General features: G+C 41.1%; 1 protein-coding gene across 1 annotated transcript in view; it reads right to left on the reverse strand.

Moving 5' to 3' along the window:
* Positions 1 to 21,316, reverse strand: part of kif26ba (kinesin family member 26Ba) — a 184,625-nt gene that overhangs the window by 12,036 nt on the left and 151,273 nt on the right. The window contains exons 9-25 of the mRNA XM_062025486.1: positions 20,318 to 20,434; positions 19,747 to 19,936; positions 17,087 to 17,276; positions 12,194 to 12,365; positions 10,594 to 10,899; positions 10,339 to 10,515; positions 6,061 to 6,193; positions 5,699 to 5,951; positions 5,520 to 5,621; positions 5,283 to 5,410; positions 5,006 to 5,185; positions 4,629 to 4,918; positions 3,721 to 4,243; positions 2,600 to 3,498; positions 2,296 to 2,528; positions 2,063 to 2,212; positions 1,669 to 1,895 (exon numbers count right to left, since the gene is read on the reverse strand). Of these exons, the coding sequence (XP_061881470.1) occupies positions 1,669 to 1,895; positions 2,063 to 2,212; positions 2,296 to 2,528; positions 2,600 to 3,498; positions 3,721 to 4,243; positions 4,629 to 4,918; positions 5,006 to 5,185; positions 5,283 to 5,410; positions 5,520 to 5,621; positions 5,699 to 5,951; positions 6,061 to 6,193; positions 10,339 to 10,515; positions 10,594 to 10,899; positions 12,194 to 12,365; positions 17,087 to 17,276; positions 19,747 to 19,936; positions 20,318 to 20,434 (4,270 nt within the window). The remainder of the gene's footprint in view (positions 1 to 1,668; positions 1,896 to 2,062; positions 2,213 to 2,295; positions 2,529 to 2,599; positions 3,499 to 3,720; positions 4,244 to 4,628; positions 4,919 to 5,005; positions 5,186 to 5,282; positions 5,411 to 5,519; positions 5,622 to 5,698; positions 5,952 to 6,060; positions 6,194 to 10,338; positions 10,516 to 10,593; positions 10,900 to 12,193; positions 12,366 to 17,086; positions 17,277 to 19,746; positions 19,937 to 20,317; positions 20,435 to 21,316) is intronic.

Raw genomic sequence — 21,316 nt, forward strand, 5'->3', positions numbered from 1 at the left:
AGATTGCGCTGCCTTTTTCTGCACATATCCATCGTCATGCATAAGCAGTGGAGTGTAGTTTGGCAGGCACATTAAGGCACCTGTGTAATGTTCTGGTGAATGTAGATTCATTATAGCCAGCAGCAGCAGTGCCCCGCCACCATTTCACACATGGATGGTCGAGGTCACCTTTCCTATACCTGCAAACACAGCTTTCTTACGGCACAGCAGACTGTCTTTTTATTTCTACTTTCTTCTCAAAACACTTTGTCACAATGTGGACTTTTACAGCTTACGATCCATCATTTGCAGTGCCCAGTTGGTTGGAACATGCCAGAAGTGCTGAGTGAGCATGTTAGAAACGGGGGGGGCGGTATAGCTCGGTTGGTAGAGTGGCCGTGCCATCAACCTGAGGGTTGCAGGTTCGATCCCCGCTTCCGCCATCCTAGTCACTGCCGTTGTGTCCTTGGGCAAGACACTTTACCCACCTGCTCTCAGTGCCACCCACACTGGTTTAAATGTAACTTAGATATTGGGGTTTCACTATGTAAAGCGCTTTGAGTCACTAGAGAAAAGCGCTATATAAATAGAATTCACTTCACTTCACTTAGAAACAAAAGTGCGAAAACCTTTGTGCTGTGCCACATTCATTCAAACAATCAAACAGCCAAAAACAAATCCAACTTTTGAGAAAAGGGCGGAATATTATGAGAGAAAATGTATGTAATATTCCAAGAATATTAGCAAAATATTCACGTGTCTCAAAATGTATTTTGATTTTTTACCGTATTAGATAATAGGACTGTTTTTACTTAAATTAAGGACCTTTTTTAGTACAGCACACTATATTGTTATCTGTATTGGCATTTAAAGCAAAGCAATGTACTGCTGTGACTTGTTCATCTGGGAATTAGGAAATCAATAAATATACATTTTAAAACATACTCCTTTCCTCATAAAAGTACGATGTTATTCTTTTAAAATTAGAGACATTGGAACATTATTATTTTAATAATATAACTTCTCTTGTAATCCTGAAATATTCATTATTATTGTTATAATTGTATTTATGTATCAATAATTAATATATTATTATTATATCATAAACCATTTTATTTTTCATTGTGGCCCTAATAACCAATTTTTAGTTTGTTATGGTACCCTTTACAATAGGCCAAATGCTTTGTATACTTAACCCTTCACTAGCAAGTACAATTACTTATATATATATATATATATATATATATATATATATATATATATATATATATATATATATATATATATATATATATATATATATATATATATATATATATATATATATATATATATTTTTTTTTTTTTTTTTTTTTTTTGCTGTATTTGTTTCATGTTTCATAATTAATAATTAGGGCAAAGGCCTGTGGACAATACTTGCCATTATCCTCCTTTGTAATATGCCCGCCCTGATGGTCCTTTTAAATTTACTGTGAATGTCGTTAAAAAGGTAATTACAGGAAGCATTAGCTAGAGGCTTTAAAATTGTAGACCTTACAAAGGTCAGTTCCCCATTATTGTATTGCGATAAAACACAAAGGCCAACATAAAGAACACTATTTCAGTAATGAATTAAAAAACAGGCGTTTTCTTAATCAGACAAGCTTAAAACAAAATTTAACACAATATTAACTTAAATTTAAGACTTACCTCCCAAGTGTCCAGTGTTGCTCCTGCTCTTCTTGTTGCTCTTGGAGCTGCGTCTGGAGGAGGTGGTGGCCGAGCTGTGCTCACTGACGGAGTCTTGAGCCGAGGAAGTACTTCCAGTGTTCTCGCTGCTGTCTCTCAGCATGCTCTCATAGCCACTGCTTCCCCCGCTGTGATAGAACAGGGCAGTCTTCCCCATGGCCGGGGGCAGCTCTCCACTCAGGACGCTGCTGTTAGATGCCAGAAGTAGGAGCAGAGTTACGATCTATTTTGGCCACACTGTGTTGGATCTAAGACAACTTCTTCTTCAACAACCGAGAAGATGTCAATGTGCCACTGATTTAACCTAATGTGGTTTACTACGACCTGAATGAATGAGAATCAATTGTTCAAATACCTGTTGTCGCTCGCATGGCCACTGCTGCAGCGATGGGGTTTTCGTGGAGCAGTGATTTTACTGTAGGGAGAAGGAAGAGTTTGGACAGATGTAGGCCTCTCCTCCCCCAGACCACCTCCAGCAGCACTTCCTGTGACAGCGATCCCACCACTAAGAGCAAACAGGAAGCATTTTAACAATGTATGACACAATGTACAATGAAAAACCTTTTGAGATATAAAACGTTGGCCCACCCTGCACCTCCAACCCCTTTCTCCTCCCCTGTGTCGGCGCCTGCTCCTTGGGAATGATTCCTTGAACGTGAGCTTGCACTTCCTTGGAGAAGCTCTGAGATACGACCATTGACAGCTCGCAGTGGCAGCTTGGCAGCTAAGCTTCCCGCGTGACTGCGGCTCAGAGACTGTGTCGACCAGGATGTAGTAGAGGGTCCCTGCTGCTGCACTGGACACTGAAGGGGGGTCTGGGGCTGAGGACAGAGACAACAAGCTTAGGTTTGGAAGTTTATTGTTGTGGTTTTGAATGCAAATGAAGTGGTACCTTTCCATTAGGAGGCAAGCTCGAGCTTCTACTTGAGGCCTGGCTCAGAGACTTGGTAGAAAAGCTGAGAGTCTTGGTGCTGGATGCAGACAGACTTCTGGCTTTAGGACTGCTGGTCATCAGCAGCTTACTGACAGCCGAGATCTTTGACTGGCCACTGGATTTTGCCGGCGACTGTGGAGCGCTGCTTGGACCTGGATTTGCTCCAAAATTGTTTCCAGATGGAGAACAGACCGATCCTGCACGGGTGAGGCTGCGTCCTGTACGAGACATGTTGCCGTCACATTTGAGTCCACCCCCTCCTCTTTCTAAGGAGAAACAGTCATAGTGGTGGGAACTACTGTGGGCTCGACCCAGAGAGTTAGTTCTGCTTGCAAGTTGCTCCAACTTGGCACTAAAAAGTTTACTGCTGTCTGTGCTGGGACCTCGTGGTCTGTTGCCACATCCAGATCCCACCATATCATCTGTAGAGCTACCCAGCATGGAGACCCCATGAAGGTGTTGGTGAAGTGGACTGACTGCCCTGTTCCGCAGATCAAGGCTGGACTTGCGTACAGGAGGCAGAGGCGGGATCCCTCCCTTCTTGTGGGAGAAAAAACCCTGTTTGCCAGTCGATCCCCGGCGGTCAAGTGTGGCACGAGGACTGCAGGGAGTTGAACAGGTGGCACCGATAGTCTTCTTGTAGTCCCCTGTGTTGTCTAAGCCGTCATGGCGGTTCAGACGATGCCAACCACGAGGGAGACTGGCAGTGCGATGGATTTCTGGGTTGTAGTTATCAGTCAAAGCCGTTCCTTGGACTAGTATACCAGCAACCATCTCACAACCATCCACCACTCTCTTGAAGGAATCTGGAGATAATACCACCTCTCCGCCAGAACTACATCCTCTGTGATCTTCAACTGCTGACAGAAAAATGAACAATCCGGTCAAAAGATTTTAATCCACAGCCAAAGGACAATGCAGATACATTATTTGAGAGGCATCACAGATACTTAATTAAGGACTAACAGTGAAGAAAGTATTTGTCACCACATTACAAAGTTATGTTGTCAACTCTACTAACAAAAAAAGAACACGCCCTTGCAAATCTTGCTTGGGCCTTGGGAAGTTTACTTTCTTACCATCTCTGCCGAAATTTTGAAGGTTCCCATTTCCAGCTGCTGGCTTCTCTCCTGAATAGCTGTCATCCACATCCCGCTTCAGCCAGGGGTCCTCAAAGCATATCTCACTGGAGAAAGAAGCTAACGGGAGTGTGTTCATCACAGTGGGTTTTGACGATGAGCAGCATATACTAGCTACACATGTATGAGTACTGATCGGGGTCTTGAAAGTAGGGAGGTTCCCAAGTGCCGTTAAAGACTGAATGGTGGTCTTAGCCATTGATGGAGGCAGTTTCCTCAGACTGTCTTTGGTTGGAGTTCCTCTCTCTTTTTCTGACAGTTCTACTTCAAGACTTCCTCTTCTCAACCCTTCCAATCCGCAAGAGAAGTTCACTTCAGCCAGGGCTTCCCCTTGCTGACTTTGGGACAGGCTGAAGCTGTGGAGGGACTGATCCGCCTCACTGCACATACTCAGATCACTCATCCAGGAGGAGATGGGGGACACGAAAGCCTCCCCCTCCATGCGCAGCTTGGCCATCGCCACCTGTAGGGCATTAAAAAGGAAAATCGACTCCATAAATATGCTAGAAGGATCATTTTGTCCTCGACTGTTTAATCCTCATCTTTTGGACTGGGCAGGACCACAAATTCATGTTTATTTGGTATGTTTATGCTAGTACATGTGGAGAATGACATTAATTAATTAATCTGGGTTTGGGCTACACCTTGCCTCCAACCTCGTAGGGACAGTTTGAGGAGGGCTCTTTTTTTGTACCCAATGCACAAATTAAGGTCCATGTAAAGACAAGCTTGGACAAGATTTCCACAGAAACACTCTTGTAGAACATCTTTGAGTAGTAAAAGCTCTTTTTAGCTGCAACTATCACGAGGTATCCAAACCTAAAACGGTGTGTTTCAGTCCCACTAACCTCTGCCTTGGCCACCACCTCCGTAACCCCACAGCTTATTGGAGTCACATAATAGTTCTCTGCAGCTCCGTCCTGCACAGAGTCTGTGAGAATTGCAGAGGCATGTGAGTCTGAAGCAAGGGCGTCCACGGAGCAGCCGTCGCTATTAAAGCTTATGATGCTCATTGGACGACAGGTCAGATTCTGAGTCGCAATGAGAGCAGCAATGTGGAAGTCATCCTCTCCTCTGCTATCCCCCGTGTATACCAGTACTTCCTCACTGAGCAGGTGAGGTCCAGCTGGCATGGATGCTGCAGTGGACAAGACAAGAGTTTCTTAATTTGGGCTTTTTTTCCTAACTAGTAGGTTAAAGTCATTATAAGAAAAGTTCCACCCACCATCCCTGTGTGTATCCAAAGGTATGGGTGGGACTTCATCATCGCAAAGTGTTTCGGCTGAACCCAAGCTGGCAGATAGCGATGGGATGGAATCTTTGACTTGGGGACCCATACCCACAGGAGAAGTTCTAGACAGTGGGCACTCGGTGGAGGAGCGGCCACTGTCTGCAGCCAAACTGTCTGAATTGTGGGAAACACGTTTGATTATAAGAATGGTAATTAAAGGAAATTGTCAGCCAGTTAAATGGAAATTAGAGTATTATTTAGGGAGTCATACTGTCAGAGTTCAAAGATTCTGTGATTTGTCCGTCCTGAGCCAAAGTGTGTGAAGACAGTGGGGGGGTTGCTGGTGTCACACACTTCTGAGTGTGCACTTTACACCGTTGTGAAGGCGACAATGGAGGCCTGCAGACAACACAGACTGTAATATTTAACATTATAATAATCATTTTAAAGATGGTGTCTTTACTGAGAGTAATTGTCCTTGGTCAACATGATTATTGATGAGCTATACCTGTATTCTGAGGTTTTAGTCAAACTGGCGATGCCGAGGCGTGGTGAACCAAGTGGGCGTGTCTTTGCTTCAGCATTACCTCCCATGGTCAGACTTTCACGACTGTACAGACAAGAATGAAAAAATTAACTTCTTAACTTCATTTAGTTAATCACTGTGGTATTTTGCTTTTGTCTCACCTGTCATGTAGGTGTGAAGCCTTGGCCCTGTGCAGAGGGTTAGAGGTATTACTTCCCGTGACATTCCAATTCCCTGCAATGAGGGCCGCAGTACCGGAACTCTGAGCCAGACTGTGGATCATGCTCTGGGCCAGCTCAGCCTCCTCCACCACCTCCTTGATGTCCTGCAACTGCTGGTCGTTGGTCTTTCTCCTTAATGTGGCTGTCGAGGGCAAAGACAGCTGGAGTACATTTCCTAGAGTAGGTGAAGACCCTGAGATTGAGTTTGTTAAATTGAAGCAATTTTGAATTTATCTTAATATGGAGTATATGTATAGATTTATTGAATATGAGTATTGTTGCATTATAATGAAGGAATGTACCTGTTTTGGCTTCAGTATTTGTCGGAGCAGCAGAGTCAGGCTCAGCAGGAATAGCTGAGCCCGGGAAAAGCAAGCACGGATCTGTGGAACCTAGTTTACTGGCTGGAACCTCCTCAAAGGGAAACTTGGTCACCTTAGCGGAATAGAGGACAAAAAAAGATTTAACAGTTCAACAACAGAGAAGATGATAAATAAATAAATGATAAATGGGTTATACTTGTATAGCACTTTTCTACCTTCAAGGTACTCAAAGCGCTTTGACAGTATTTCCACATTCACCCATTCACACACACATTCACACACTGATGGCGGGAGCTGCCATGCAAGGCGCTAACCAGCACCCATCAGGAGCAAGGGTGAAGTGTCTTGCCCAAGGACACAACGGACGTGACTAGGATGGTAGAAGGTGGGGACCCCAGTAACCAGCAACCCTCCGATTGCTGGCACGGCCACTCTACCAACTTCGCCACACCTTCAGCAAAGATGACTTATAAACCCCTTTTTTTTAAATTAATTTGCCTTTGGGGTTAACTAGAACTCACTAACGAGAGAGGCAAGGTGTCAGTGCAGAAAGGCAGAGGTTAACATGGCCGAAAGCGCTGCCCCCTGGCATAAACACTCTATGCCAAACACACTAGGAGGGTGGGAGTGGCACATGATTATGGCCACCCATCACTCCAGGCTAGTCAATAATGTGGTTGTCATGCTCTACAGGTGCTTGCTTGTTCTACTTTGATGGACTGAATTACCTAATGGATACAATTATACTTTGTCTGTGCTAAACTTCTATATAGCAGTAAGTCTACATGTCCTTTGTAATAGTTTTGCTTCAGTTTAGCAGCATAGAGGCAATTGCTAATTTAGCCTTGCATGCTTTTCAAGTTTATATCTTACTTGTTTTTAAATCCTTACATGGTCTTGCCCCACCTTACCTCTCTGAGCTGCTCCACCTCTATGCCCCCACCCGGTCCCTCAGGTCAGCTGATCAGCTGATCCTGGAGGTACCCAAATCCAAGCGTAAGCTCAGGGGGGACAGAGCCTTCTCTGTTGCGGGCCCAAAACTCTGGAATGATCTTCCACTTCATGTGAGACAGGCCCCTTCTTTGGCTATTTTTAAGACCCTTCTTAAAACCCATTTTTATTCACTGGCTTTTAACCCAGCATGAGACTTTAAACTGTTTTTAACTTTTAACTTTTTTAACTGCTTTTTATCTAACAAAATTGTTCTTAGGGTAATTTTGTATTTGCTTTTTTAATGTGTATTTTACTTCTGTTTTAAATTTTATTTTTTAGTCTGTCCTTTGCCTTTATTTCTTTGTGGTGTACAGCCCTTTGTTTTTCAACTGTGGTTGTTTTTAAAGGGCTTTATAAATAAAGTTGGTATGGTATGGTATGGTATATTTTGGCCGAACGGTTTCCCCAAGATTGAAGTGTCTACATGTTTGTTTGTTTTTTTGCCCATTTATTGTGTTTTGTTTTCTTTTTAAGTTAATGTCAAAGCAGCATAGCAGTTTGGAAGTGGCTTCACTACTGGAAAGTGTATCAGGGAAGTCTGAAGTCATAGAAGAACAAATACTTTTCTGACATAATTACAAATAATATTAACAATGTATTCAAAACTACTGATTCTGTTTTTAAATGTACCCCAAACCACATTCTTAAAAACTTGGCCACAGGTCCGTGAAAAACATCTTAACCTTGTTAAATGGTAAATGGTTGTACTTGTATAGCGCTTTTCTACCCCTTTTTAAGGAGCCCAAAGCGCTTTGACAGTATTTCCACATTCACCCATTCACACACACATTCACACACTGATGGCGGGAGCTGCCATGCAAGGCGCTAACCAGGACCCATCAGGAGCAAGGGTGAAGTGTCTTGCCCAAGGACACAACGGACGTGACTAGGAAGGTAGAAGGTGGGGATTGAACCAGTAACCCTCAGATTGCTGGCACGGCCACTCTCCCAACTTCGCCACGCCGTCCCTAGCGGTACGTTTGACACCATCATTGTTCTCCCATCTTTTGACCCTTCTATTTTTGTCACCTTTCCATTCACTTTCAACCAGTTAGAGCCGCTGTCTCTGTCGTCGCTCAACAAAATTATATCATAGTTCAAATCTGCCTGACTAAAAGTTTCCTAGTCTGTTCAAGCACGTCTGGGTTGTCATTGGCCCCCACATCCAAGAAATCATAAACAGCATTTGTGCTTCAGGAATTGTTCCAAATTACTTTAAGCGAGCTGTTGTGGAGCCTCAGCTCAAAAAACTCATTTAAAACCCTCTGTTTGAAGCTTTCTTCTATTTAAAAAAAATAAAAATACCGAAAGCTGTACTTTTAAAATTAAAGTCTAATCTTGATTTACATGCTATGTTTTAATGTTGATTCTGCCTTTTTGATTTTTTTAGATCTTGCTGCATTAGACACAGTAGATCACGCAACTCTCATCAGTCGCTTGAAATCATGTGTTTTTAAGAGGCAGACCCTTAAACTTTTTTTTTTTCTTTAATGTACAGGGTGACCCAAAAAAGACCAGGACCCAGAAGAAATGTATTAAATCCTAAAAATGACCTTTAAATTCAGTCTGTGTACAATCATTCCCCAAAGTTTCAGGTATCATGGTTACTTTGTAAACAAATCATGTTCTTTCCAAAATATGCTCCAAATGGGATCTGCGGTATTGGAAGAAAACTTGAATATGTCACGCAAAATTGTCAGCAAAGTTGTCAATTACTCAAACAGATTCCTCTTTGGGATTTTAAAAATTAAAACGTTCCTTAGACCCATACTCTCTGAACTTCCAAACGCAGTCAAAAATTCTGCTTTTTGATGCAGCACTATCCAAACTTTTTCTGAAAATTTGGTTGCACTACAGTTCAGCCATCTATTTACCGCCACTTATCCGAGCCCTGGTCTGAGCTGAAATGCCCAGACTTCCCTGTCCCCAGCCACCTCCTCTAGTTCCACTGTGAGGAGACCGAAGCGATCCCAGGCCAGTTGAGAGAAATAGTCCCCCTAGTGTGTCCTAAGTCTGCCCCAAGGCCTCCTCCCAGCTGGACATGCCCGAAACACCACACCATGGAGGCGTCCATTCACTCCCTGTACAATCGGAGCAGGAGTCTGGTTCGCGTTGCCGGTAAGTCAGACATGCCCCACACTGGACGTTGGACTCTGCCAGGGCTGCCCTTTGTCGCCGGTCTTGTTCATTATTTTAATGGAAAGAATATCTTGTCACTGTCATGGTGTGAAGGGTTTGCAGTTTGGTGACCAGAGGATCGCATCTCTGCTTTTTGCAGATGATGTGGTCCTGTTAGCTTCATCAGGCTGGGACCTTCAGCGTTCTCTGGGGCAGTTTGCAGCCGAGTGTGAAGCTTCTGGGATGAGGATCAGCACCTCCATATCTGAGGCCATGGTTCTCAGTCAGGAAAGGGTGGACTGCACCCCCCCAGTTGGGAGTGAAGTTCCACCTCAAATGGAAGAATTCAAGTATCTCGGGGTCTTGTTCACAACTAAGGGAAGAATGGAATGCGAGATTGACGTTGATGCAGTCACTGTACTGGTCTGTTCAGGCCTTCTGGATTCAGCTCCCCCTTACCGGTCAGTCTACGTTCCCACCCTCACCTATTGTTGCGAACTTTGGGTAATGACCGGAAGGACAAGGTCGCGAATACAATACAAGAAATTAGTTTCTTCCACAGAATGTCTGGGATCACCCTCAGAGATGGGCTGAGAAGCTCGGTCATCTGGGAGAGGTTCAGACTAGAACCGCTGCTCCTTCAACTACTACAGTGTATGGTTTGTTGAAATAGGCCTCAACGCAAAATGTTATTTGGTTGACCTAGACATGTTTTAGAAAATTATTGTTGCAATATTTTATGCACAAAGTTGTAAAATGAATATTAACAGATTCAATTAAAGATTTGTGGGTTCTATTTTTTTTTTGGGTGACCCTGTATTTGTTTTTAAATGTATTGTTTCTTATTCTAGAGTCTGAAACAGAATCAAGACCGTGTCTAGTTTAACCCAGCTTTTAAATGTGTATTTTAACTACTTTGCAGCACTTTGTGAAATTGTATCTGTTTTTAAAATATGTTATGTAAATAGTGAGACGGCCCAACATCAGTGACCTTTGACCTTGCGGATGTACAAAGGTTCCCACAAACGGATTCCAACATCGTTAGAAAACTATTTCCAGAAATGTGGAAGCAGTTATATTTTGTCATTCTAATACTTGAGTTAGTAGTACTGTGGTAGTATACATGACTACAGTAGTTTTCTGTACCTCCTCACTGCCATCAATGCAGTCCAGTCTCTCCTGCAGCTCAGCAAAGGTGTTACACTTTAGGCACTCGGCCCCCTCCTCAGGCACGGGGGCTAAAGACTGTCCCACTAAGGACTGTGCAGGCTGGGGCTGAAATGGACCTTCATGCTGCTCCTGGCTCTCTGGCTCTGGCTGCACCTGGTGAACCAGAATTCAAGGCGTCAGTCCTATTATCATCCATTTTAGATATAAGCTACTGTAAATCTAAATGATCACCTGACTCTGATGCTGCGCCTCTGATGTTTTAGCCTGCAGCACGGCAGGAATTATGGGCACAAACTCTGGCGGACCCTCATTGTCTGTCAGCTCTCTGTCTGACACGGCGGCACCGTTGGGACCCACATAGATGACCGTGTCGCATGACTGCTCACTGCTGGAGTACTCATCCGGGTCGCTGGACAGGCGCAGCAGCGGGAGGTCCGAGCCAGGGTCGCCGCGGTGGTGGAAAGACCGCAGGTGGGTGGGGCGGCGCATGCGACCTTCCTCGCAGGAGCTTTCTCCTCCAGAGGAGCTGGAGGTGTACTGCTGGGACAATGACAGTGACAGACAAACACAACATATTTCATGTGCAGTTTACAGAAGAGTAAGTTACAGAAAAAAATTCTATGATGTTTTGAATTGAAACATATACCTTTAACAAGAATGCAGAGTTTATACTGTGACATTACATATTTAAAAGATTTGGCGAGTGGATTACTTCAACTTATTTTCTATGAGATGGTGTTTTTTTTAGAAATAAAACATCCATTTTCTACTGCTTGTTCGTTTCGGGGTTGCGGGGGCTGGATCCTATCCCAGCTGCACTGAAGGCGGTGTACACCCTGGACAAGTCGCCACCTCATTGCAGGGCCAACACAGATAAACAATATTCACACTCGCAATGCCTAATTAATTTATTCTTATTAACAAGAATAAACTAAAATGTCTGTAATTAATCATAAAGTATGAAGGTTCATTTGTGTCATTACTACCAGAGTGTGTTTTCACTCTGAATTACACAAAAGTAAGGTAACTAAATATTTATTTTGCGATTTAATTTTGTGAATTTTTTTTACATTAAATTATGCTGACGATTTCATTGAATAAAAAATTGTGAGCAAAATGGCTGTGTTTAAAAATACAGCTTGTAAAACTACAGTGTTTTTTAAAATTCAGTTTCTAAAAATTATATCTATATGTCACATGAATACAAACTTGAGACCTCATTGGCTGGTTCTGAGACACAATCCATGGCTCCTGCCTTAATTTACCAGAAGTGGGTCTTGAGTTTTGAAGCAATTAATATTTCTGCAGGGAATTTCAAAACACACGCAATTTGCTCACTGTTTTTTATTCTGTGAAAATGTCAGCATAATCTTATGTAAAAAAATAAATAAATCAGTTCGCAAAATTCAAACGCAAAAAATTAAGTCACATAAATTCAGTGTAAAAACAACAAAGCTTTGGTAATAAGGACACAAAGTAACCTTAATAAAAATTGGTAACTCAAACACAATTTTTGGTGTTGCCATGCATAATTGATGGGATCTCTGCTCTGGCATCATTTGTGCTCCCCAGCCCTATAAGGAGTAGTATTGGCGCTAGCGAGCTATGCCGTTTCCATGGCAACTTAGGGCGTAAAGCTCCACTGCCCCAAATAGTAAATAATGAACAGAGTAATATGGCATAACTGAATTATGGGATACATCCATTTCACTATGTAATCGCTGTCCCAGTGTTCTGTAGTAACAAGCTTTTTTTCACTGCATAGCCACATGCTGGCCACTCTGAGACCAAGGTATCTACCATGCGAATGGACCGTTTGACTAAAACTCACCACGGTGACTTTATTTTTTTTCTTTTTAATACGGAGGACCCGGGATGCGAGCTGGATGGTGGAGAGACTTTCCGAGAAGTCTCCGGGAGAGGCCGAGATGTGAGCGATCATGGTGGTGCGGCAGTTCATGTTGCCAAGCGACTCCCTTAGCAACATGGTCAGCTTGCTGTCCCTTGAGAGCACAAAGGTATGACCAATCACATGATGTCACATGAGGGGTTAAGAAATGCATCAATAAGAAAAATAATTGAAATAATTTTTCACACTTTATTATTAGAAAACAGATGATCTTTCTCCCAAAGCAGACCAAAAAGAACACCGTACACTAGAACCATTCATGTTTTATTGTCTACATTAGGTGCATGTGTGCATGCGCTGGGCCCTGCACACAGCTTTGTTCCCACAAATCTCATGCTGCTGGCCCTCTTACTTAAAAAACACATAGCCTTTGGGCTTATCTCTTGAAACACACACTTCTTCAGTCTTGACCTCCTCTTTTTACTCCATGTATTCCTCCTCTCTTTTCCCCCACGTTTTCCGCAGCAGGCTTCACCCAAGCCTCCTCGGCCATCTCTAAACTCCCTCTCTCCCTTTCTCTGATGTATTCATTAACACTCATTTAAGAGCAGGGCACACTAAATTAGTGTACATATTTTAGTTCTTGCGTACGTGTCATGTATACAAAAAAATAAGACACGCTGTGGGGTCACATGACTGTATTTGTGAATGAAAATTTGGAAAAACCTCACTGTGTTGTTTTTGTGATGAACACACTTAATGGTGGTGCTGAGGGCTGTGAATCTTTGGCCACCAAACAATTCGATTCGATTCTTGGGGGTAACAATTAGATTCCGAATCTATTCTTGATTTAAAACGCTTTTCGATTCAAAATCTATACTTTTAAAAAAAAAAAATATTGGATGTCAGTTCTATGATTAACTACATCCCTCCATAAAATAAATAAACAGCTCTGATCAATTTCTATATTATTTAAAAGAAAACTGATTTTGTTTGATAAAATGCTACCCAAACATTTAATAAAGTCAAATACAAATAAGGCAAGAAGAGAAGTATCTAACACTTTTCTTTTCTAAGGTAAATCTGTATAGCAGATACGGGCATCTACATTAACAATAGGATTTGCCTGAGTAGCTGGACAGGCCAGATTGGAAAATATATATATATATATTTAAATATATACTGTATTTTAAAAAAAATCAATTTAAATTTTTTTTTATAACAATTAAGAATCGTTACAAACAAGAATCGCGATTAATCTGAAAATCATTTTTTTTGACACGCCGAGTGGTGCTGTTGTTAAACCCCATAAATCGGATTGACTGATCCCCAGTATAGCAATGGAATAATATTATATGTTGCAGATATAAATTAGTGCTGTCAAATGGTTAGTTTTTAATCAGATTAGTCAGACTTTTGAAGTTGGATTAATTGTGATTTCCATCCATCCATCCAAAAAATATATAACCAATATTTTAGTAATTAGCATTTTTTTATTCATTTTCTTTCTGATAGCACTGACTATTTTTTAACATTAACTTCATTTCGACTGTCAAATACTGATAGATTTTTGTACTCGATGTTTACATTTGTTACAGTGTTTATATTTGATGGTCTACAGCAGGGGTGTCCAAACTTTTTCCACTGAGGGCCGCACACGGAAAAAATAAAGCGTGCGGGGGCTATTTTGATATTTTAAATTTTTAACCCATAACAAAATATATGGATTTTGTTTGTTTTTTACCTTTAGGGCTCCCGGGGACCAAGTCATTTAAATGTTAAAAACAAGTTAAATTATTATTTATTTATTTATTTATTTATTTAACGCTTACAGTAAATATCTACAGTATATCAACTTCAGGTTGGTATCAAATTTAAAAAAACAAAAAGTTTTTAGGCCTTTTCTGTCAAAGACAACTTAGTTTTTTATAATAAAACTGAATTTTGCAGTATTTCCCCCACTGCCCAAAACATTCAGAAAGCAATGTTTGATGTGAAGTAATTAGAGCTTTAAAAAGATCAATAATGGAGGACACCATTGATTTTAATTCATTATTATTTTTGAGTAATCACAGTGAAAAGATAATTAAAATTCCATTAAATATATTTGGGATCCAAAAGGTGCCCCACTCAGAAAGTGATACCGTGGGACGGCGTGGCGAAGTTGGGAGAGTGGCCGTGCCAGCAATCTGAGGGTTACTGGTTCGATCCCCACTTTCTACCATCCTAGTCACATCCGTTGTGTCCTTGAGCAAGACACTTCACCCTTGCTCCTGATGGGCCTGGTTAGCGCCGTGCATGGCAGCTCCCGCCATCAGTGTGTGAATGTGGAAATAGTGTCAAAGCACTTTGAGTTCCTTAAAAAAGGTAGAAAAGCGCTATACAAGTACAACCCATTTACATTTTTATTAGTTTTTTTTTAACTTTCAACACTTACACTACCGTTCAAAAGTTTGGGGTCACCCAAACAACTTTGTGGAATAGCCTTCATTTCTAAGAACAAGAATAGACTGTCGAGTTTCAGATGAAAGTTCTCTTTTTCTGGCCATTTTGAGCGTTTAATTGACCCCACAAATGTGATGCTCCAGAAACTCAATCTGCTCAAAGGAAGGTCAGTTTTGTAGCTTCTGTAAGGAGCTAAACTGTTTTCAGATGTGTGAACATGATTGCACAAGGGTTTTCTAATCATCAATTAGCCTTCTGAGCCAATGAGCAAACACATTGTACCATTAGAACACTGGAGTGATAGTTTCTGGAAATGGGCCTCTATACACCTATGTAGATATTGCACCAAAAACCAGACATTTGCAGCTAGAATAGTAATTTACCACATTAGAAATGTATAGAGTGTATTTCTTTAAAGTTAAGACTAGTTTAAAGTTATCTTCATTGAAAAGTACAGTGCTTTTCCTTAAAAAATAAGGACATTTCAATGTGACCCCAAACTTTTGAACGGTAGTGTAAGTTACGAGCTCAACTTCAGATATATCTGTCGATTTTACGTTTGAACTATTATTTTGTTTGTTTTATGCTCTTTTGTCAAATAAAATGTTGATGTTTTTGTATGGCAACCACACAATATATGCAATATTTCCCACATAAAACATTTTAAAGTGAAATATTTGAAATAATTGGAGCCTTGAATAGGTCAATAATTCATTATAACATTAATTTCTTTTCTTTTTTGAGCAATGCCAAAAAAATTAAAATAAAGATAGACAAAAGAAGAAAAAAAAGCCTGCATGGCAGCTTTGTGTCAACATTGCAACTTTTTCTAGTTAGATTTCACCTCATTCCACTTTTTGCAATAGCATTTCCAGAATGTGTGGTGGGCTGGTAAACAATTAGCTGCGGGCCGCAAATGGCCCCCGGGCCGCACTTTGGACACCCCTGGTCTACAGTATGTGACTTTAAAATGTTGTATTTTTTAACTTGAAATTTTCTCACACAGCTCAATTTTCTCTACAAAACATCCACTATCACTTTTAGATAGTAAATTTTCCAGAAGCTAAGGACCTGGGGGCCAGACGTGAGTCTTTCACAATTTTTTTTAACTAAACTCACAGGCCACCAGTTGAATAGCCCAAATAATGAAAAAGAGGGGACATTAAATGCAACTTTGTGGAACACGAGTACAACTAAAGAACTAAAATAATACTGACTACATCTGAAGTAAACAAGCTACAGCAACATCTGTATTAATCACATTACAAAAAAAATGTTAACTGCCAAAAAGGAGAGGACTTAAAGTGGTGCCTTGAGGAACGCATCAGTTATCTAAATCACAAGTTTGGACCACAGTGTTCTCTGTTTGTTAGCAAGGTTGAAATGTCAATGCAAGGATTGGCCAATGTGTTTACACTGGTCCAAGTTCCTCTATACAACAAGAGCACTCCAGTGTTTTTAGGGATTTTCTACAAAAATGTTTTTCTCCCAAGTTTGCATCCCTGGGTTTGGTTTGTCCTCCGGGCCGCCACTTGAATCGTACTGCTGTAGGGTGAACATTTTGGTACACCATTTTAGGGGACTGTCTATCAAATTTAAGTAAGATTTATGAAAAAACATAGCATAGCATCCTGATCATCATTGAAAGTCACATGACTGAAAAGCCTGTTGCTTCTGTTTCCCGTGTGAATGCAAGTGCTGGTGAATTAAATAACGCGGTGTGGTGCACATCGTCTTGTAGTCCCAAGACGAAGTTGTACATACTGTGACTGCATGTACGTGCATACTGAAGATTTTTCTCTTTTGTCCTTTGCCTTTTGTTTGCCTCTCTCTAACTCTGTTTATCTTTCTATCTCCTTTTAGATCTCATCACCAAAGCACAGATATGAATGTGATGAATATGCAACAGCAGGTGTTGTTTATGACATTGAGTTCCTAAAACCTGGAGGGGGAAAACAGCTCTGCTAGTTTCTTTATTCTACTACAGTGCTCAAATTAACCCTTTGTAGGACAATCTTTCAAATACGATGCAGTAGTTATAGTAGGGAAGGGATTCATAGGGCCCCATCTCTGGGGAGGATCTCACGTGAGAGGAAAAGGACGGTTAATCATTTTGCAATGCAGTCTGCTGGAAATGATGGAAAGCACCTTTCTACTCTGTAGCTGACACTGTGGTCAAAGTTGGAATTGCCACAAAACACATTTTGAGATATTTAACACTCTACTGCCATCTGGCAGCTAATGTGGATAGTGCACCGCCCAATTCGTCACTTTTCATGTGTTAGGTAAATCCTGATGAATGGGGCATATATTGTATTAGAGGCTTGGCTACTACAAGAAATACAAGCTACCTCCACATTCCCGACAGCAAGAAGCTATCATTTACTATGTATGTTGTGTTAAAGCACCTTCCATGCTGCTGGAGCTTACTTGTATGGGATGTGTTTGCTCCCATTGACCAGGGCCAGGATGACGTTGCCAAGGGCTGACAGCGAAAGGCATAAAGGCGCCGAGCCGGGCAAGGAGTTCTCCCTGCCTTTGCTGCTCGTTCCACCTCCCAGTACGCCGACGTCGCAGCTGCCCAGGTCCAGCAGATGGAGGCGACTGCGACCTCCGGACACTGGCCAAGGTGGTAAGAATGAAGAAGAGTTTGAGAGAAAGCGAAACTGTTACCCAGCATGGACTAAGTTTAAGGGATGGTTGTCACTAGAAATCACTGGTATTTAGTACAAAAACTAAAAAGCCTATTTCACTTCAACCACAAGAATTGTGAATCAAGGTTAAATGATGATAATGCCGGTAACACATCACAGCATTGAAAACATTTTTCATGATGATAGACCAATATGTAATTAACATTTTGACAAAATACAGTTGTCTCTCGTTTATCGGACATGATAAACACATTTCCGTAAAGTAGGAACCATGATTTATAAATCAAATATTTTATAGAGCAATAAAAACTGTTTGCAGCTTTCTAAATGAAATGTTCAACATTATGAAAGCCTTCTAAACATTAAATAACACCCTTAAATCACCTTTAGAGTCTTTTAATCCAATATAGTTCTAGCAATGCTGCATGGGACTGAACCATTCAGTTGCCACAATACTGAAAAGCACGCTCTAATTGGTCTTGTCTCCTCCAGTGGCCAATACTACTGTAGTACTATTTTCAAATCATTTAGCCCTTTTTATGTTTGAAAATGCTTATTTTCGGCTAAAAATGTTGTGGAATATTCTTTAAAAAAAATTAAAAGCTGCAACATTTTAAGCACAATGTGGCTAGGGACTGAAACGAATTTTAATCTGGCAAGACAATGTTTTTTGCCAATCATGGATTGCGGACTATGGAGTGCGTTGCTTTATAGATTTTCCCAATTGTAACATAGTGTTAAAATTTTTACATCATGTCCTACTACTTTTTTTTTCTGACAAATAGCAAATGACAATCTGATGTTATGATACGACATACTTGCCAACCTTGAGACCTCCGAATTCGGGAGATGGGGTGGAGGGCGGGTTTGGTGGTAGCGGGGTGTGTATATTGTAGCATCCCGGAATAGTTAGTGCTGCAAGGGATTCTGGGTATTTGTTCTGTTGTGTTTATGTTGTGTTACGGTGCGGATGTTCTCCCAAAATGTGTTTGTCATTTTTGTTTGGTGTGGGTTCACAGTGTGGCGCATATTTATAACTGTGTTAAAGTTGTTTATACGGTCACCCTCAGTGTGACCTACATGGCTATTGATCAAGTATGCCTTGCAGTCACTCATGTGTGTGTAAAAAACACATATATTATGTGATTGGGTCGGCACGCTGTTTGAATGGAGGAAAATCGAACGTGACGACAGGTTGTAGAGGACGCTAAAGACAGTGTCTTTAAGGCACGCCCCCAATATTGTTGTCTGGGTGGAAATCGGGAGAAATTCAGGTGAATGGTTGCCCCGGAAGATTTTCTGGAGGGGCACTGAAATTCGGGAGTCTCCCGGGAAAATCGGGAGGGTTGGCAAGTATGTGATAGAATATAGTGCAAAAGTCCAGCGCTACCATTATTGAATTGTTTTAGCAATACTATAAGGGCCATAATGTCACTTAATTAAGAGCACAGACCTCTGTCAAGGCACTTTTATCCAGATCTTCCCCAAAATGTAACAGATACGTTCATCTTTCTAGTTTTGTTTGTATTTTGTGTAACCCTGTTGACCAGGACTGGGCAATTATTTTGACTCGGGGTCCAATTTAGAGAAAAAAAATGTGTCTGGGGGGCCTATTTTTAGGAACACTAATAAAAAACTTCACAATAATGTCTGATTGTATGCTAAAAACGTTATGACAGACCGCCTTAAAAAACGGAATGGAATTATTTTTTTTTACTGAAGGAGACACCCAGAATGTACATGAAAATAAACAATGTGGGATTTACAATATTAAACATGAACGATAAAACACTGAATATTGACAACATATGAACGTCACACCCCGTCTCGATCGACATATTTTACAACCAAGCGAAACTCAACAAAAATGCAACAAACACAGCAAAATATAAACGCGAAGGGTAAAAAAAAAACCACCTACTATCTGATACATCTGATATATCACTAAGCTTTAGAACTTTCTTGTAAAAATCTCCTGTGTCCCTGACACCCGCATTTCAGGCTGGCTGCTCTGGAAACACTCTGTGCAAACGCTCCCCACCCACACTGCTTGGTGCCTCGTCTGAGCTGCTGTGACTTAGATTACCATAGTAACTAGTATATCATGCAAAAGCGCAGATTCCAACCATTGAAATACTTTGTATAGTTCAAGACTTACGGTAATTTGAACACATCACTGCACATCATAATGGCAGCTACAGTTTCCATCTTAAAGATCTAAAAAAACTATTTGGGAATGTCCGGCGGGCCAGATTGAAAAGCTTAACGGGACGCATGCGGCCCCCGGGCCTTAATTTGCCCAGGTCTGCTGTTGACTGTGTTTGTCCTACTTTTTTACACTGTAGTGGAGGTCTGGATTTGTTCACTTAGTGTAGTGGATGTTGTGGTCGAACAAGAAGGTGTATTTATATATTTTACAACATGAGAAGCACTCACTTCCTCCCTTGCCCGTCTTCTCCATGCGGTACTGGTAAATGTGTAATGTGAACAGCATGTGTGAGTTCCTGTGGTCTTCTTCGGTGGTGTCGTTGGGACGTCGGCTGCTGTGGCGAGCCGCGATGGCTGCATCCAGGAACCAGGCTGCTTTCTCCGGCGTGGGAGCACGCAGTTCCGACTGGTTTTGGAGCTGCAGGAAATAGATATGATGAGTCAGGGAGAGAGAATCAGAAAAGGAAGAAGGTATTGGTCGTGTAGCTTTGCACGCCACCCAGCATGCATGCTGGGGGAATGATTGGCATTTTCAATTAACACGTATCCAGTGTGCCCGCTGGTGTGGGAGGATGAGGTGTGTGTTTTAGTACGGGGTATCATTACTGATAAGATTATGTCAGATTAGTGAGGGATTACAAATATGTGCTTGTATCATAGCCCATAATCCTTTAACCACGGTAACTGCAGACACATTTGGATTTCACTGATACGGGAAATCACGATGAAGGCACGCGCACTCATGATTTAGTACATTGTTTTGTTGAAGCTATCATATCAGTGTGTGTTGTGTTTGTACCTGCATGCCACAGATGGGGTCCTCACACAGATAGACCCCAGGTGACTGTCCGTCCTGCAAGCTGCCTGTGGCCACGTCTGACAGTAAGTCCTTCAGGTTCTCCTCCTTTCCCCAAACCTTCACAATCACAGTATGAAGACACATTTACAAATAACATGGCTTACTTCTTGCAGTAGCTTTTTTATATACATTTTTTACAACACAAAATAGGTGAGATCAATTTTGGGGCTGTAGAACACCATTTATACAATTTTAACTTAGAATGGGTGAAACCTTTTTTATTAAATATATTTGTTTTGTTTTCTTGAACATGCAAACGCTTGAGAGTAGGTTTATTGAAACAGCAATTTTTCCATCTGAACGTAACAAAGAGTTTTCCACAAAAGTCCACATTTACTTCACGGCTGCCGTTTGCATTTGAAAATCAAAGAAATGGGGGTGCTGGTGGAACAACCTGACTGGTGTAGTGCAACTTTGTTGATTTACTGGTGTGCTTTTATTTTGAAGCCCTGACCTCATGAGTTACAGCAGGAGTGTCAAACTCAATTTTTAAATCGGGGGCCACATGGAGAAAAATCTACTCCCAAGTGGGCCGGTAGAAAAACCACAGCATGATAACTTAAGAAAAAAGAAAACTTCAGATTGTTTTCTTTGTTCAAAAATAGAGGAAACACATTCTGAAAATGTACAAATCATAATGTTGTTGGTTTTTGTTTTTTTTACACATACATGTTGCAGTTAATAGTATTCTATCTTTATTTGTCTTTATTCATACTTTCTGAATAAATGATGTGATAATATTCATCAGTCAACTCATTGGTGTTAATTTTCAATCTATCAAGATAAAAAAATAATATCAAAATCAAATTACAGGATGTTATTTATGTCGTTTGCTCATTTTCCTCGACTGGTGCACTAACATGTGTTTTTTTTTATCATCTACAAAGATACAAATAATTGCTGTTGCGACATCTAGTGGACAAGTTTAGAACAGCAGTT

This window comes from Entelurus aequoreus, linkage group LG02 (genome assembly GCF_033978785.1).
Source record: "Entelurus aequoreus isolate RoL-2023_Sb linkage group LG02, RoL_Eaeq_v1.1, whole genome shotgun sequence".
NCBI classification, from domain to species: Eukaryota; Metazoa; Chordata; class Actinopteri; order Syngnathiformes; family Syngnathidae; genus Entelurus; species Entelurus aequoreus.